The sequence below is a fragment of the Pelodiscus sinensis genome, chromosome 24 (assembly GCF_052426305.1).
Source record: "Pelodiscus sinensis isolate ZL-2025 chromosome 24, ASM5242630v1, whole genome shotgun sequence".
NCBI lineage: Eukaryota > Metazoa > Chordata > Testudines > Trionychidae > Pelodiscus > Pelodiscus sinensis.
In genome coordinates, this window is record NC_143075.1 from 7,861,555 (window position 1) to 7,879,550 (window position 17,996).

At 42.0% G+C, this 17,996-nt stretch overlaps 1 protein-coding gene across 5 annotated transcripts in view; it reads right to left on the bottom strand.

The window, feature by feature from the left end:
- Nucleotides 1-17,996, bottom strand: part of CALML6 (calmodulin like 6) — an 83,439-nt gene that overhangs the window by 6,084 nt on the left and 59,359 nt on the right. For 4 of the 5 annotated variants that reach the window (XM_075906362.2, XM_075906363.2, XM_006119219.5 and 1 more), the window contains 2 exons: nt 2,361-2,535; nt 2,023-2,167 (listed from right to left, as the gene is read on the bottom strand). In XM_075906362.2, coding sequence (XP_075762477.1) covers nt 2,023-2,167; nt 2,361-2,484 — 269 coding nt within the window. In that variant the 5' untranslated portion in view covers nt 2,485-2,535. Of the gene's footprint in view, nt 1-2,022; nt 2,168-2,360; nt 2,536-9,721; nt 9,845-17,996 lie in introns of those variants that run through there. The other variant, XM_006119218.4, reaches the window with a different exon arrangement.

Here is a 17,996-nt window from a genome sequence, read left to right on the forward strand (position 1 = left end):
TCCTTCCTAGACTGTCGGCAGATATTTAAGAGCAGGTTAGACAAACATCTATTAGGGTATGTCTACACTTGCACCCTCTTTTGAGATAGGGATGCAAATGCAGCTGAGCGAAATTACAAATGAAGTGCGGATGTGAATTTCCCGTGCTTCATTTGCATATTCGCGTTATGGCGCTATTTCGAAAAAAGAAATGCTGTGTAGATGTGGTTATTTAGAAAGAAACCCCTTCTTCTGAAATAACTGGTAAGCCTCATTGTATGAGGAATAAGGATTATTTCAGAAGAAGGGTTTTCTTTCTAAATAACCGCGTCTACACAGGCTTTGTTATTTCGAAATATGGTATTTCGAAATAGCGGCGGTCCACGATTATGCAAATGAAGCACGGGAAATTCAAATTCATGCTTCATTTGCAATTTCACTCAGCTGGATTTGCATCCCTCTCTTGAAAGATGGTGCAAGTGTAGACATACCTTCAGAGATGGTCTAGAGATGGTGCTTGTTCCTGCCATTAGTGCAGGGAATTGGACTTGATGACCTCTTGAGCTTCCTTTTGGTCCTATGATTCTATGTATTTGTTTCCTTTTGAACAGAGAGCAATGAAGGGTTGTTTTACGACTCTGCAGGAGTCTGAAGCCTGCACTAGCTTGCTTGGAACTTGCTGTAGCCTGCAGTCCAAACTATGTAGTTCCTCCTATTCTGTCAGCTTTGATAGCTTGAAGCTTTGAGGCAAATCCCAGGCTTTTTAAATAAAAGAATGTTTGTTTTCCTTCCCAATCAAAGGCCAAGTTCTGAGGATGTTAAACAGTCTACATGCCTCCTCTTTTACACATTTATGAGCAGGAACTTGATTAATGCTGATTAGCCAAAAGGAATATTTGCCTGTGACCTTGAGTGAGCTAAATGCATTAATCTTTTCCAGACTAACAGATATCTTTTAATATCTATATGGAAAGCTAGGTTAATTTCAAAGTGAAGAGTGGAAATACTTGCTAATTTTATAAAGTGATCTTTTAAATTTTAATCCTTTTTTCTTTTTTTGTTGGCTTTTTCTTTTGTTCTTACAGTGTTGGCTAATTCTTAGTTGTGTTTGTTATTGATAACACAAAGGACAAGAAGCTCAGCTAGTGAAAGAAACAAGGGTTCAAGGGAGAGCTATCATTTTATGCCTGCTAAAGACATAGTCTGGAGAACGTTCATTCATGTTAGGCTGAGCAAATGATTTATTTGACTAATTTCTGTTCACAGATTGTCTGCTAATGTCTTGAAGATCTTTTTTCCAACGTGTTAATTATTTTAAATGACGGAATAATTTCTGTGAATGATTCTTGTTCATTTACTATTCAAACTTTGAGCTGTGGTGAATGGTTTGATTGGTCACATGATATCTTTGTTTCATGCAGGGTAGCTAAGATTTCCAATATGATTTTACAGTTTCAGAAAATAGTCTTCCTACATTTCACTGTTTCTGCCAGCATTCTTACCAGTAAACTTGTTTGCTAGCACAGTCTCAGAAATGTAACAAAAAGTAATGCAAACATAGGCTAGACATCTTAATCTAAAAATGTGAATGAAGGACTCATGAGAATTCTTTTTTCATTATTCACCAGCTCTGATTGTTGTTTCAGATGATCATGTGTTCTTTGGAATGTAACATTAGTAAATCTGGATGTCAGTGTAATTCAAACATATGGGCAGTGATCTTTTTTTGAAACATTGAACAGATGGGGAATAAACCTTGTCTGGAACCTCTCAAATGGCTAGTAAAATAACATCAAGATATATACCCCATTTTCAGAATCTAAATTAGTCAGTTTGTCAATATGGAATCCCACGGCAAACTCAGACATTGATTGGGTGCTGAAATCCCAGCACCTGCTCTGCCCTTCCAAAGCTTCAGCATTTCTCTTCCTACTTTAAAGGCATAGCATGTTCCTGATCTGTAAGTCAATGGGAGTTATGTATGTTCAGCATCATGCAGAATCAGGTCCATATTTGTGTACCTTCCAGCAGTTTACTACTCACTTGAGTGTATTCCAGTCAATGTAGCCTTTGTGTTCCTTATCAAAGACTTTGAATGCTGCTCTCAGCTCTTCATCTTGGTTTTTAGACTTTTCGTGATAAATGCCCATCAAAACCAGAAAACTATCGCAGTTCAAGGTGCCCTTATCTAAAAGAACAACAAAGCACTGGGGTATAATAACATGCTAGTCATTGAGAAGAGGTCTTGTTATGCTATACATTGAGGTTAGGGTTTATTCTGCCTGGTGGATTCCTCTTGTGAACCACAGAACCTGGACAGCTCAACACACTAGGAAATATGAAGGAAATATAGTAAAAGATAGGACCGTGGAAGTTCTTACTGTCTTTGTCCACCTCCTTTGCCATTGTCACCAGCTCTCTCTTGGTTGGGTTGATCCCCATCAAGCTCATAAGCTTCTCCAAATCTTCCGTTTTCACTAGCCCATTGCCCTCCTCATCAAACATCTCGAAGACGCCTTTGTACTCTGTTATCTGCTCGGGTGTCAGTGTTTCAGTCTGTGTGGAAAGAAATAAACCAAAAAGGTCTGGGCCAGCTTCTAATAACATTCTAGCTAGATGCGCTCAGCAATATGCAGGAGGAAATACAACCAACAGGGCCGTCAGACAAGAGGTTAAGCTAAAAGCACAGAATGCAGGGTATGTGGAAGAGAATAATCTAACGAATGTGATTCTTATAGTCTGACATTGCATGAATCACCAATGGTCAGAAAAATACATTATTCTATACATCATTTGAAACCTGGGTTCCTGAAATGGTCATGAGTCCTTCAGACCTGGAAAAAATATGGGCCATCGGAGACTGTCATATTGGACAGCTTGCTTTCCAGTATTGATAGAATTCCAAGTGTGGAATGGGGGTTTGAGTGCCAAGTGCCATTAGTAATTAGGATGGGATTAAAATAGCTGGTCTTTTGATAATAAGAACATGACTGATGTCTTTTCTGCTGAGGCCAGGCTGGTAGCTAAAAGTGGTAGCTTCTATCTACAAGTGTTCAAAGGAGCCATGGTGGGAGAAAGATCTGACACGGCTTTTAAAAGACTGTTCTCCGATACATGTTATGGTAAGAGTTGCCCAGAGACCAATGCTAATGATTTAAAAATGAAGATCTCCTTACCAACCAAGTGGCAAATGGAGTCTCTGCTACAGATTCATAGCATTTGATTAGTTTGTGCATCTGGCTCTCTGGAGAAGTGTTGGGTCTACATATTTAACTCACTCATAGTTGATTGGGGAAGATAAGCAGGGAATGATTCACTTACGGTGCAGCTACACAGCAGGGCTTAACTTGAAATAAACTACGCAAATTGAGCTACATCAATTGTGTAGCTTATTTCAAAATAGCTTATTTCGAAATTGGGAGCATCTACACAGCACTTATTTCAAAATAGAGTACTCTTCCTCTGACTTCCCTTACTCCTTATATAATGAGGATTACAGGAGTCGGAGTAAGAAGTCCTCCAGCTTGACAGTATTTTGACATTATTTCGAAATAACTGCTTCCTATTTAGACGCGAACTAAGTTATTTCAAAATAACGCTAGTTAGTTCAAAACAATGTTGCTGTGTAGACGTACCCTAACTGAGACTGTTCTTTCTCTCTCTCTCTGCCATCCTTCCTTCCTCCTTCCCCTTTCCCTTCTTTCTTCTGGAAGCACAGAGTTGTTTGTTCCACTTTCCCAGTCAGGAGTAGGGCAAGTATGTTGTTATCCACTGAGCCTTTTCTTCAGGATGGTACCTAGCGTAGTACCAACCATATCCAGGGTAGTTCAGATGCAGACTCTATTTGATTCAAACAGCCAGTGCTTTACTCCCTAACACAGTGAAGTATCCCATTCTCTATTAGTCCCAGAAATTAGTACCCAGTTCCACACATTTCTTGACTGTATTGAATTTGTCTGCAATGTGGTAGCCTGCCTTCAGTCATTGCAACCAACAAACCATTTAATAGTATGTGTACCTAAAAGCAGAACTAGATCTTTCTCTCTGCCAGATGATAAATTTCAAGGTAACAAGCTTTCCACTGTGCTGTAGCAGGTCGGCATGGGAAGTTATTTTTCTGTCTTCTGTTGTTTCTCTAAAGTAGCAGGCCTCCTAGGGTACATCTACACTTCATGGTTATTTCGGGATACCAGAGGTATCTTGAAATAGGTACCCAGTGTCTACACAAGTTGCCCATTATTTTGAAATATTTTTAGAAATAATGGGCGTGCTATTTCGCCATCCTAGTAAACCTTGTTGCGTGAGGGATAAGGGATGGCTTGAAATAGCGAGATATTTTGAAATTTGGCACTGTGCAGACATGCCAAATTTCAAAATAAGCTATTTCGAAATGGTTTCAAAATAAGATATGCAATTTGCATAGTGCAAATTGCGTATCTTATTTCGAGTTTAGGATGCTATGTAGATGCACCCCTAGACTATAACATCCTGCCACTTGCCCATATTACTATAACTCAAGTGGTAGTGACTGGTGAAGTAGGGCACAGGTTCAAATCCTGATGAGGACCATATTATGTTGCTATGGTCTGTTGCATAACCCAGCAGATATTCTTCCTACTACATATCAGATCAATTTCCATCTAGTTTGTATCTCTAACAGTGGCCTCAATCAGATGCTTGAGAGGAAGGTGCTAGAGTGCTCTGAATGGACCATAAAGAATAGGCACTCCCAGGTGAAACTTCATCCTCACTCCTTTCAGTTGGAGGTTGTGCCCTGAGGCATGAGAAGTAAATATACATTTAAATAAGAACATCTTGGTTTGATATGTGATGTAACTGTAGGTGTTCTTGTTATCCAGATAACTGGCTAATCTTCTTTTGACTCCTGTGCTCTCTGCCTCAGGGATATCTTGTGGCAGTGAATTCCACAAGGTATTTATGGTGTGTACAACAAAAAAAAAAACAAAAAAAAGGATTTCCTTTATCAGCTTTAACTGTTTTGCCTCTCAATTTTATAGAAAGTTCCCTTGTTCATTCACCTTTGCTATTTATTGCTTTTTGTACCTTTATCGTGCCTACTCCTTTGTTAACCACTGTATAAGAGGTAGGTATTTATTATTAATTATTATTATTTTTATTATTATTATTAATGATGATAATCTCTTCTCTAAACTGAACAGTAGTCTGCACAGTCTCTGTTCACAGGGATATCTTTCCAGCATCTCATTTTTATCACCCATCTCTGAAAGGAGAAGCAAATGAGTTCTTTTTCTAGAGATAGCGTGAACAAAGCTGAACCTGGTAACCCAAGTGAGGGTATACCATCAATTTATAAAGTGGCATGGTGACATTTTCAGTATCTTCCATCCCATTTTTTAAGCATTGTCACATTGTGTTTGCTTTTTTAACTGCCACTGACGTCCGAGCAGCAGTTTTCGTCTGAGCTTCCAACAGTAACGCCCTGATCTTTTTCCCACTGTATATGTATGGTTCAATGTATTTCTTATAACTTCATTTGTTAACATTAGAACTTGTGGAAAAAATGTGATTTTTCTTGGGTGAGATCTTTTGAATTAAAAATAAAGACCACAAAAAGCCATTGAAAAGAGGATTTTTCTGTCAAAAACTTTCATGGAAAATTGATCCTGATGAGGTCATAAAATACTGGCAGGTAGGCATTTTGAAAGTTTTACCCACATGCTAATATGTGCTAAAAGACAAGGCAGCATAGATGTAAAAATTAAACTTTAAGGGGGAACCTGAGAGATTATAAGGAAAATTTTGGAAGACCGAAGAGTTACCAAGAAGGTTTATAGGAAAAAACTGACTATAGCCAAAGTATAATTTTCAAAAGCAACTGAGGTACGTAGCCTAAATTACATTGATTTTCCAGTGGGACTCAGTCTCCTAACAGTTGAACTCACTTTTGAAAAAATAAAGAGAGAGAAACGTAGGAGCCTAAATTACTTAGGCATTTCCCCCCCGAAAATGTTGCTCAAAACAAATGACCTGTTCTAACAACACATCTTTACATCCTAGTCTAAAAAAAGCCTGAATAATCACCTATTACATTTTTAAAACCAAACAAAATGGAAAGTGTCTGTCCAGAGTGGTAAATATTTATAATGGTCACTGAGCTTTTCTGTCTCATCTCCCACTGCAAACATCAACTGTGTAAGAGATTTAACTTGTCAGAACTGCTGGGTGAAACTCCTAACTGCATTTTTAAAGTGCTGCACAGCATGACAGGCCAACCAACAAATCCAGTGGGCGACACTAGAGGGCGGCACTGCACTTTTCAATGACTTACACTGTTCCATCAGTGATGAGAATAGGTTTGTGAACAATAAGAGCTGGAGTTTTGCCACGAGGGAAATGGCTGTGCTAAGGCCCAGTTTTGCAATTGACAAAGGTCCTCTGACTTGATCGAGCCTGGTGCCTGTTTAAGGGGGTTTAGGGAATAATAATAATTCTAGCTTGATTTCTCTTCCCCAGAATGCTTTCACTTTTACAACTCATGTTCATGAGTCATCTGCAGAACCTGCTTGGGGACTGACAGACCCTAGTGGAGGTAATATTTGCAGCAGAAAGACCCCAAAAAGCTACCATACCATGTCAAGCCTCAGATCTAAATCTCAGATCCCAAAGGAGAGTTCAAAATCCCAATCTAGATTCACATCCAAATATTATTGTCTGAGATCATTTGTGTTTGGGAGCTGTGTCAGCCTCATTCCTAGGCAGCTCTGCAAACCAACCTAAAAGCAACTGCCACAGATAGCAATCTGCCCTGCATTGCACTACGGAGCTTCAGTTTTTTCATTGCTCCCATGGTCCAGAGTGGAGGGCAAGAAAGATCCCCCGTATCTTCGTTACCAAAGCACATCCTGGGGAAAGAGCTGATGAAAGTGCAGGAAATTAAAAAAGGAAATGTGGTGTTAGACAGGTAGGAGAAGAGGCACAGACTCAGTTCATAGCTCCTGCATTTCTAGCAGGAGGGAACTTAAAAGTATTTTATTCTCTACACGGCTTCCTTCCCCCATTAATTGCTTGTCTTAGTTACTGAAGCTATGACATCTTTTCCTATTTCTACCTCTGCTCCTCTCCTACTCTCCGCTTCTTAAATATGAATTCCAATTTATCTGGCACTGATGGCATTACCAAAGTCAGTCTTCTCCCTAATGTTACTGTTATGTTCTGGCATTTTGATAAAAAGTGAGTGGTCCTTTGTAATATGCAGGTTTATAGTCTGTAAAAGATTTTGTAATCCTTCAAGATGAGAAGGACCAGAGTGGGGTTAAAGTTATAATGATTATTATAAATAATGTGCAAAGTATCTGATTTTTTTCTGTGAATTCTTACTTATCTTTATGCTCCTCCAGATCTTCAACCTTATCCTGACCTAGCAGAGATTCTCAGACCAGAATACTGCTACAGACGTCAGTGAGAGCTTTGGGTGCAGCTAGCAAAGGCAGGATTATGTTCTCAACATCTCTTGAATTTCAGTTCCTATGGAAAGTTGCATTAAGCGGCTTTCAAATGTCACCATATAGCTCCTAAGAGCTTGGGTTCTGCTTGTCAATTTCATACCTTCAGATGCCAGGATACAGGCAGCTGTACACTGTTTAAATCTTCATTTAAAAGGTTTTCCTCACTTCAGTAGTTTTGGAAACACTTTGTCTTACCTTGTCTAACCAGGGAATAACATTTTGAATGAGAAATTCAGGAATTTCGCCAAAATTCCTGTGGCAAGGAGTTCTCATCCCCAGTGTCTAGCAACTCCACTCTGAAGAGATCAGTGCCCTTTATACCCATCAACTGATCTTCACAATCCCCACTGTAGATGTCAGAGATGGAATTGCCACTCTGGTCTTTTGAAGCCCAGAACTGTGCTCTAATCATTAGTTGATGCTGTCTTTCAATTCCTCAAATGCCCAGCATATCCTTAATGACAGCAAGCAGTGTAATAACTATTCACAAACAGCCACTCACTTCACCTTGTAGGCTACATCTAAAGTGCAACGTTATTTTGGGATACTCAAGTATCCCAAAATAGCTATCCTATGTCTTCACAGCAAGCCCATTATTCCGGGCTCACTATTCTGACATCCCTATAAACCTCATTCTACAAGGAGTAAGGGACATCTCAGAATAGCGCTTTATTTCAAAATTGGGTGCTGTGTAGTCAGCACCAAATGATTAAATAAGCTATTTCAAAATAGCATCAAAATAAGATATGCAATTTGCACAGCTCAAATTTGTGTATCACATTTCAAGTTACAGTTCAGTGTAGATGCACCCGTATTGAATAGGGAAATCAGGAAAAATATGAGATTTCTGAACTTGTGCAGGTTATTAAAGTTCATGAATTTGGGCCCCCAATGGAGCCTTTTTAGCTACCACTTTTCGTTTTCCCTGCAAAGAAGAAGGTGTCAAATTTTCTATTATAAATAGCTATTTTCAGGCATTTGTAATTCAACGACTAAAGATAAATCACAATAAAGAGAGACCTCTTAGTTGTAAATAATAATTAGTTGACCAAAGCTAGGAATCTGCAATGAAGACTAATGCTTTGTGTCTCTCTGCTGCTCCACTGTCTTCTCATAAGGCAGAAACTCTAAAGTTGCATGATTTCCTGGTTCTTGTCTTGTGTCCTCATGCAAAATGCATCTGACCATCGCTATGAATACTGGACTCTATAGTCCTTCAGATCTTTAACAGAGGCAAAGGCAGAGTAATGAGACCCACCAAAGAAACGGATACATTCTTGAAGTCACCCAACCTGGTCATATTTATTTTAGTGCACTTAATTTGATGCAATCATAACTGTTCATTTATTTCAGTTACTATTTCCCCCAAAAGAGCTCATTCCCTGGTTATTTGCTGCAGGGGTTGTTTGGAACTTAAATGGCAGATTTTCATTCAGGATCTGATTCTGCAGATTAAGGTCATTGGAAACAAGAGTAGATCCTTAATACAAAGGAAAAATCCATTTGATGTTTATGGTTTCACTTTTCCCAGCTGCATATTGATGATCCTTAGTACTTTCTACCTGTATTTTCAGTCCAGCATAGGACATTCCCTGATTTCTATCACGGTATAGTGTAATACTGTTGTGTACTATTAAACAGACACAATATTCCACCCCAGAGGTGACTGCATTTCAGTAATGAGCAAAGTGTTCTCTGGGTTATAGTTAGTTTAAAGTATTTTGAAGTCTTTGGACAAGTCACAGCATACATGCCAGTAATTATTTATTAGCACTATAGTCATCTAAACTCTGAATGTCTAAAACAGCATCCTTTCCTTTTGTGAAACATACAGTACATGCTGAGCTGGTGTTAAATAACCTTTCAGAAAGCTCCAGGATCACCACATCTCCACTCATAAAGAATTAATCCTGCACGTTTTTCCTAGAAAATGCTTTAATTATTAAACACTTTTTTAAAAGTTTTCAAGAGAAATGAATTTAAATGGACATATTAAAAAATTCAATAATTCTCTAATGAGGTAGTCATTCGAGCATGTCCAAATAATTGTAGATGAGGCAATTATCACAATATGAGTCCACTGTCTGTTAGAGCAGTTCAAGATCATTTGTCTTATGAAGCTCTGTCTTGCAATAGGTTTTCACATGAAGTCCTGCACAGGCTGCTTGAATGGTGTTTAATCAATATCACGGGTACAGAGAAGAAATGCTCCAATCATTACAGTTTGGGATAGCAAGGAAAGACTATGCACTCACCATGTTTGCAGTGTCTAGGAAGGCTGCTCAGACAGGATGTTAGTAACCTACCAGTAACAGTGTCTGGCCCCAAATGGAAAGTGATCTCTCCTTTTAGATTGTAGAAGAGGGTTAGGCTATCAGTCCTCAGGGGACAAAAGATTCTTGGAAACCTTTTATGGCTTCAAGAGCTTAAGAAGGGGAACCCTATTTTTGGAAGAATATTATTTCTAACTACATCTGCTTAATACATAAGACTGCTCGCTCACAATCAAGATCCATTTTAAAGGGTGTTTTTCTCTTTATATTCTCTGCTTTTCTGGTGTGGTGAGATTGTAATGAGTGAAGAATGACTGATACTACTACAAGGCTGATAATCCAGCTTCTGCAATTGCGGGCGAGTGACATGGCCCAAACCCTTTCCAAAAGGGCTAGTGATTTGTGTGTCTCCATTTCAGGATGAACCTGGTCAGCTAGTACCTACTGAATTGAACTCCAGGTGCAGGTGGCAAGTACGCAGCATGTCCAAAAATCAGACCCTGGTGTCCCCACCTGAGCACCAGAAACCAGTAGCCACTTTTGAAAACTTTGGCTTGAACAAGTCTTGGTGTCAGTTTCCCCATGGAAAAAAATAGGAAGAATTTATTTACATACTTTCTCATGATGAAAGCACAATTAATGTGAAGCTTGTCTAATGTTTGTAAAGTGCTTAGAGATCATCTGCTAAAACCTGCTGGCTACGTCTACACTGGCCCCTCTTCCGTAAGGGGCATGTAAATTTCAGCAGTCGTCGTAGGGAAATCCGCGGGGGATTTAAATATCCCCCGCGGCATTTAAATAAAAATGTCCGCCGCTTTTTTCCGGCTTTTAAAAAAGCCGGAAAAGAGCGTCTAGACTGGCCCCGATCCTCCGGAAAAAGTGCCCTTTTCCGGAGGCTCTTATTCTTACTTCAAAGTAAGAATAAGAGCCTCCGGAAAAGGGCACTTTTTCCGGAGGATCGGGGCCAGTCTAGACGCTCTTTTCCGGCTTTTTTAAAAGCCGGAAAAAAGCGGCGGACATTTTTATTTAAATGCCGCGGGGGATATTTAAATCCCCCGCGGATTTCCCTACGACGACTGCTGAAATTTACATGCCCCTTACGGAAGAGGGGCCAGTGTAGACGTAGCCGCTGAGTTTATTTTAGTAACTGCTAATTTTATTTATTATAATGATGAGAGAAAGAAATCCAATTCTCACAAAATGTGGGGCTCACACAGCTGTACAGAACAGTTCCTAAAAGTGGCAGCAATTTTGCCATGTTATAACAGGGGTTGATCTTGATTATCTGGACAAGACCAAAATATGTTATCATAAAAAGGAAATGCTTTTGGGTGTGGAAGGCAGGAAGAGTCACACCACCGAAGAAAAAAATAGACAAAAGATTGACTTCCTTTTTTCTCTTTGTGGATAGGAGGAATGAGCCAATGGGAATATCTAAAGACATAATGCAAGGAGTCTGTCTGCATGATTAAATACAATGCAGTATTGTCAGTGTCTACTTGGATATTCATTGGCTTTTTAGCCAATGAATATCCAAATGGATTTCAAGAGAGAAAGACGCATAGCAAGTGCATCAATTAAAAGAACAAACTCTTGGGATGATGATTCCATTGTTCTGTGAATTCAAACAGAAGGAAAGGAAGCAAAATAAATGGCAGGGCCTAAGGATATGACATTGGGAAAGCAGTAACATTACAGGGCCATATTAAACATAATGTTTTCATACATGACTAGAAATAAAAATAGTTCAATCACCAGGACACTGCTTTATGGCTCTTGAACCTTGCCCTTCTCTGAGGGTATGTCTACACTACAGCGCTAATTCGAACTAACTTAGTTCGAATTAGTTAATTCGAACTAAGCTAATTCGAACTAACGGATCCAGACTAAAAAACTAGTTCGAATTAGCGTTTTGCTCATTCGAACTAGCATGTCCACATTAAGTGGACCCTGAACCAGGGTTAAGGATGGCCGGAAGCAGTGCCGGCAGGGCATCAGATGAGGATTTAGAGTGTGGAGCTGCTGCCTCAGGCTAGCCGAGGGCTGTGCTTAAAGGGTCCCGACCCCCACCCCGGACAGACAGTTCTCAGGGGTTCCCCGCTTGCAAAGCAGTCCTGGCTTGGAGTGCCCTGAGTGCCCACACTGGGCACATCGCAGCACTCGGCCATCAGACCGGCTGCACTTGCCGCAGGCTGCCATCTGGGGAGAGGGGGCAATTGGAGGGCTGCAGGAGAGCTTCCACCCCCAGAAGCCCACAGAGCCAGCCCAGTCCTCCCCATCGGGGGCTCGTACCCCATTCCTCCCTCACCTCCTTCCACTTACCCTTCCCTAGCCCCCCTTCCTGATGTACAAAATAAAGAAAACGTGTGCTCAAAAATAGAATCTCTCTTTATTGAACAAAACTGGGGGAGACTGGGAAAAGGAGGTGGGAGAGGGGAAGAGAGAGGGTGGGAGAGGGGAGGGCAACTAAAATGATCAGAGGTTTGGAACAGGTCCCATATGAAGAGAGGCTAAAGAGACTGGGACTTTTCAGCTTAGAAAAGAGGAGATGGAGGGGGGATATGATAGAGGTCTATAAAAGCATGAGTGGGGTGGAGAGGGTGCATAAAGAAAAGTTCTTCATTAGTTCCCATAATAGAAGGACTAGAGGACATCAAAGGAAAGGAATGGGTAGCAGGCTTCAAACTAATAACAGAAAGTTCTTCTTCACAAAGCAAAGAGTCAACCTGTGGAACTCCTTGCTGCAGGAGGCTGTGAAGGCTACAACTAGAACAGAGTTTAAAGAGAAGTGAGATAAAGTGATGGAGGTTGGGTCCATGGAGTGGTATTAGCCAGGGGGTAGGAGTGGTGTCCCTGCCCAAAGTTTGTGGAAGGCTGGAGTGGGATGGCACGAGACAAATGGTTTGGTCACTGTCGTCGGTCCATCCCCTCCAGGGTCCCTAGGGTTTTCCGCTGTCGGCAGACAGGCTACTGGGCTAGATGGACCTTTGGTCTGACCCAGTACGGCCATTGTAAGCTCAGGGTCGGGGGTCTCAGTGGACCACCTTGATTTTCATGCACACCTGCTCCTGGGTGGCCAGCCTGGCAGCTCTCCTACCCTAGACAGCCACTTTCCTGTGCCTAGGGCAGAGGTCGTGGACGAGGTCCACGATGTCCGCACTAGACCAGGCGGGTGCCCGCCTCTTGCGGTCCCGGGCAAGCTCCCAGGAGCCGCCAGCCTGGTCCCAGGAAGAGGGGGAGGGCTGGGGGGGGCATCGGGTGGCTGGCTCGAGCCGTGCCAGGTGCAGGGTCTGCTAGCTGGGTGCTGGCAGGCTTGCACCTGGCACGGGCACCGTAGCCAGCCCGTGCCCCTTTAAGGGGTCCGGGGCCGGGAGGAGGGCAATAGAGTTTCCCTGGTGTTGGCCAGAGTGGCCACCAGGGAAAACTGGGGAGGGCTAGCCTCCCACTAGTTCGAATTAAGGGGCTACACACCCCTTAATTCGAACTAGTAAGTTCGAACTAGGCTTAGTCCTCGTAGAATGAGGTTTACCTAGTTCGCACTAAGCGCTCCGCTAGTTCGAATTAAGTTTGAACTAGCGGAGCGCTAGTGTAGCACATATCAAAGTTAATTCGAACTAACGTCCGTTAGTTCGAATTAACTTTGTAGTGTAGACATACCCTGATATCAGGGCAGGAGTTTATTGTTTCAATGAAAGAAAGCCAGGGATGCTTTCAGACTTGGCATATTTTTCATTTTTAAGTGGCCATGAATCTGGTTTAATTGTATTTGGCCAGCACAATCTGATCCCTGAGAAATACGGAAGAGCAGGCTAGCTGTCTGGCTTTCTGTTTAGGATGGTTTGTGTTAGAGATGGGCCCAAGGTACCCATTTCCATTTAGGTTCTGATTGATTCCAATGTTCTGAGCTAGGCTTCTGTTCAGACACTTTTGTCATTTATAGCTTCTGTGCATACACAAGAGATGTGTCTCTAGAGTCTAGACTAACTGTTTTACAAAATGGACATTACCGGCCCCCTTGCTGGGAATTCAGTCGAAAGGCCAAGGATGAAATGTGTCATACAAAACTCCCCTCTTATCTCTTAAGTTCGCAGCAAAAATCAGCCATTGTTGACGGGTTAACTTCTCCTGTTGTCTCTCATCTAGGCTATGTCTACACTGGCGGGTTCTTGTGCAAGAACTGCCATTCTTGCGCAAGAATCCACAGAGCATCCACACTGCCCACCCTCTCTTGCGGAAGAAGATTTACAGTACGGCATGGAAAGAGAGGGCTTCTTGCGCAAGAGCTATGCTCTTTTTTAACAGGTGTAAGCCCTCTTGCGCAGGGGCTCTTGCTCCAGAGGGCAGTGTTGACGCTCGACAGGGGTTTCTTCCGCAAGAAAGCCCTATGGCTAAAATGGCCATCAGAGCTTTCTTGCACAAGAGAGCATCCACACTGCCATGGGCGCTCTTGCGCAAAAGCACAGCTCACACATGGCAATGTGGACATTTCCTTGCACGAGACTTCTTGCACAAGAACCCTTGTGCAAGATGTTCTTGCACAAGAAGCCACTAGTGTAGACATAGCCCTAGGCTATGTCTAGACTACATCCCTTTTTCGTAAACGGGATGTAAATTAGACGTATCGCAATTGCTAATGAAGCGGGGATTTAAATCTTCCCCGCTTCATTAGCATAAAATGGCTGCCGCTTTTTTTCTGCACGGAGCTTTGCCGGAGAAAAGCGCCAGTCTAGACGCTGATCTTGCGGAAAATAAAGCCTTTTCCGAAAGATCCCTTATCCTTCTATGAAATAAGGGATCTTTCGGAAAAGGCTTTATTTTCCGCAAGATCAGCGTCTAGACTGGCACTTTTTTCAGGCAAAGCTCCGTGCCGAAAAAAAGCGACAGCAATTTTTATGCTAATGAAGCGGGGAAGATTTAAATCCCCGCTTCATTAGCAATTGAGATACGTCTAATTTACATCCCTTTTATGAAAAAGGGATGTAGTCTAGATGTACCCTACTGTTTAAAAAAAGTACTTAAGTGCTAGTGAAGACAGGAAAAGCTATTTAGATCACCCTTACAGGAAGGGAGTCTAGCCTTATCCATGCTGGGGAAGTCTGTGAACCTTTTCCACTGTTGCTAGCACTAGGTCTGCATCGTTGGTGCTGGTGGTATTAGAACCCCTACTGCAAACAAGATGACTCTTTACCACCATGTTGTTTTAACAGCTTGAGCTAGCTCTAACTGATATAGTGTTAGAGTGCCAGCAGCCCCTCTGCAATAGGACTATGCGGGAGCTATATTGCTGTTAGCAATGGTGGGGCATTTTTGGCAAGGCCAGGGAGACCACATTCCTCCTGGTCTCAATTATGCTTTCTGGAAGGTTGCTGGAACTGGTTAACTCCCTGCAATCCTGGTGTGGGAACTAGCTTTACTTTCTAATACAGCCAGCCCCAAAAGATGCCCTCCAAAGCAGAGGTTAGGAGGTTTGCCTGTGCTGCCTATGCTTGTTCTGCGATGTGTCTGTTTAGATGGCTCAGTTGGGATCCGGACCTGTGAAGTTAATGCTATGCCAGCACCTGTGAAGGTGCAATCTATACCTTGGAGAGTTTACACTGACAGAACAGAATGTGTGCGTGTGGAAGGAGAGGGGAAGAGAAGATATAGTGTCTGCCAGCAGGTAGTGCACTCCATTAGGACTCAGAGCCACTGGCTTGTATTCCTGGCCCTGCCACTGACCTACTGGCTGACCTTGAACAAAGTCACTTCCTCTCTCTCTGTCTCTTGTTTCTCCTCCCTTCCTATCTCATCTGTTTAACAAATAAAGAATCCCTTACTGTGTTTACACTACAGCTCATGATGGGGCGCTGGTGTCAGTTGAGGCTTTTTTTTTTAGGTACTAATGCAATGCAAAGAATTAATTTAAAAAAGTGATCCACGAGGTTCCACAATCTATCTTTATCCACAGGTTGGCTAAAGGAAATTAAACTTCTGATATCACAATCCAGCCTTCTTTCCTAGTTACTCCACAAATCATTAGTGTGCATGTAAACCCCTCTCCCCGCATGTGGTATTTCAGATGAAGGGTAAAATTCCACCCTGTGTTGACTAGAGAGATCCCCTCAATTCCAGTGAAGGGTGCTCTTCAGAGCTCTCAGAACCTTCACATCTTTTCTCTTCAGCATACCATTTTCCTCTCACTTGTCCAATTTGCTTGGCTTTGCCAGTTGTTTACAGCTGTGATATGCCAACCTTGTGCTGGAGTCAGTTATGGAAAGAGATGCTGCTGGAACAGCACTGCACCTGCGTTGCTGTCAGCAGCTTGCAGAACAATAGCACATGCTTGCTCAGGAAGGAAATGCAGGCAGGGAAGTAAATTGTCTCAGTAATTCAAGGGCCTGATAGCTCTGGGCAAATTATATCCAGGGTCTGTCATAAAATTTAAGTTCATGTCCCATTACAGTAAAGCTCATTAACAATAGCAAAATGGAATTTTCACAATGGTGTTTATGATCACTGCAGTATAATCTTCAGAGAACATTAAGTGATAAACCTGCAACATCCAGTTGCCAATAGGCACTGAAGGCATTTGGAGAGAGTGAGAAGACAACCTCTTCCCTGCCTTTGTATGTTCAATTGTCCCCAGCTACCATTTATTCACTATGCAAAATACATTCTCTTCATCAGTAAGATATCTAGGTAGGGCTGGCTTCATGGACTAAGCAGCAGTAGACTGCCTGGAGCTCACATTCTGACCTCGGGAGGTCTGCTCTTTTGAAGCAGAGACTGTCTCTTTATGAGTTTATACACTGCCTAGAAAAGTGGGGCCCATGACTGAGCTGATTCCACAATACAGATAATAATAGGGCTCAGCTTCAAGTTTCATGTGCTTGATCTTGTGGGCATTTTCAGAACAGATGTTTAAAGCCAAAACCGTGTTTGCTCTGCATTAAAAAAAAAATCACAGGAAGTTTTTCAGAAATGCAGGGTTTGCCCTGGTTGTGTTGATTGGAACAGTATTTCTTTTCCCACACATTTTCCACAACCTATTGTGCAATTGGTCTGCACTAGTTGTCTGCCTAGCTTCCAGCCCAGAGATGGCTGTATTTAAGAGTGGATGAAATGAGAGTGTATTTCCATAGTTCAGAAAGCTTTAGGAGAAGAGCTTCCTCTAATACTGGGCCAGATCCTCACTCAGCATAATACCACTGACGTCAACATAAATCATCATAGTTACATCAGCTTAGGGTCTGGCTCGTATCTCAAGCTAGATACGATGCACTCAGCTCTATAAAAAAAGTATTCGATTTCACCTGTGTGCAAGAGGGGAAGGGGGAAAAAAGCACAATATTTTAGAAAGAAAAATGTCTTTTTTTCTGTTGGCTTCTCTGCAGTTGTATAACCGCAACTGGGGTAAACTCCTCTCCCATTTTGCTAAAGCTGCACAAATCAGGCTGTCATCATAGATGAGACACACTGGGGCAGAGCACTTCATCATGGGGGAGTGAATAGCAGGAGGCAGAACTGAGCGTATTGTAATGGCCAGAACTGATTATATAGTAATTGGACAAATGTGCCATAACTGCTCTGCTTTATGAGCTCACAGATTAAGGAACTAGTTAGACACTGACAGCAGAGAAATTTCAGGGCATTGACATGAACAAAACCTACTTGGAGGTTTGTAAGTCCTATGAGTTCAGCAGTGGCAGAATGCAGGGCTATCAGGATGTCTGAGAAAGAGCACAGGATTGGGAGGGAGGGACTCCTGACACAGCTATGGCACTGATGCTTCCAACTGAAAGCAAGTAACGTATCCTTTCTGCTTTTGTTTCCCTACCTGTAAAATGGTGACAATAATATTTACCTACCTATGTGACTTGCAGTGCTGCGAGGAGGTTCTAGGAAGCATAACAAACTCATCTGAACCTAAGAACAGAGCTCACTTACTGCACAGGCCTCTTAGAAACATATTTACAGACTGAGCTTTTTTGGGCAAAGGCTCTCTTTGTTGTGTCTGTATAACCCCACCATAATGGGCTCTTGGCCCACAAATAATGAATAACAGCAGCAATTGGTATGATAAAGGACAAAGGCATAAAAAGGAAGTTCCTCTTCCCTTCATGGGAAAACTAAGGCACAAAGATGCTAAAGTCCATAGACTTCAAAAGTAGCCTTGAATACTGGCTGCCAATGGCAGGTGCTCAATATTTCTGAAGAGCAGGTATCTAAATACTGTGATACCCCCACATTAGGAAGTGTTTCTGAAAAACTGACCCAA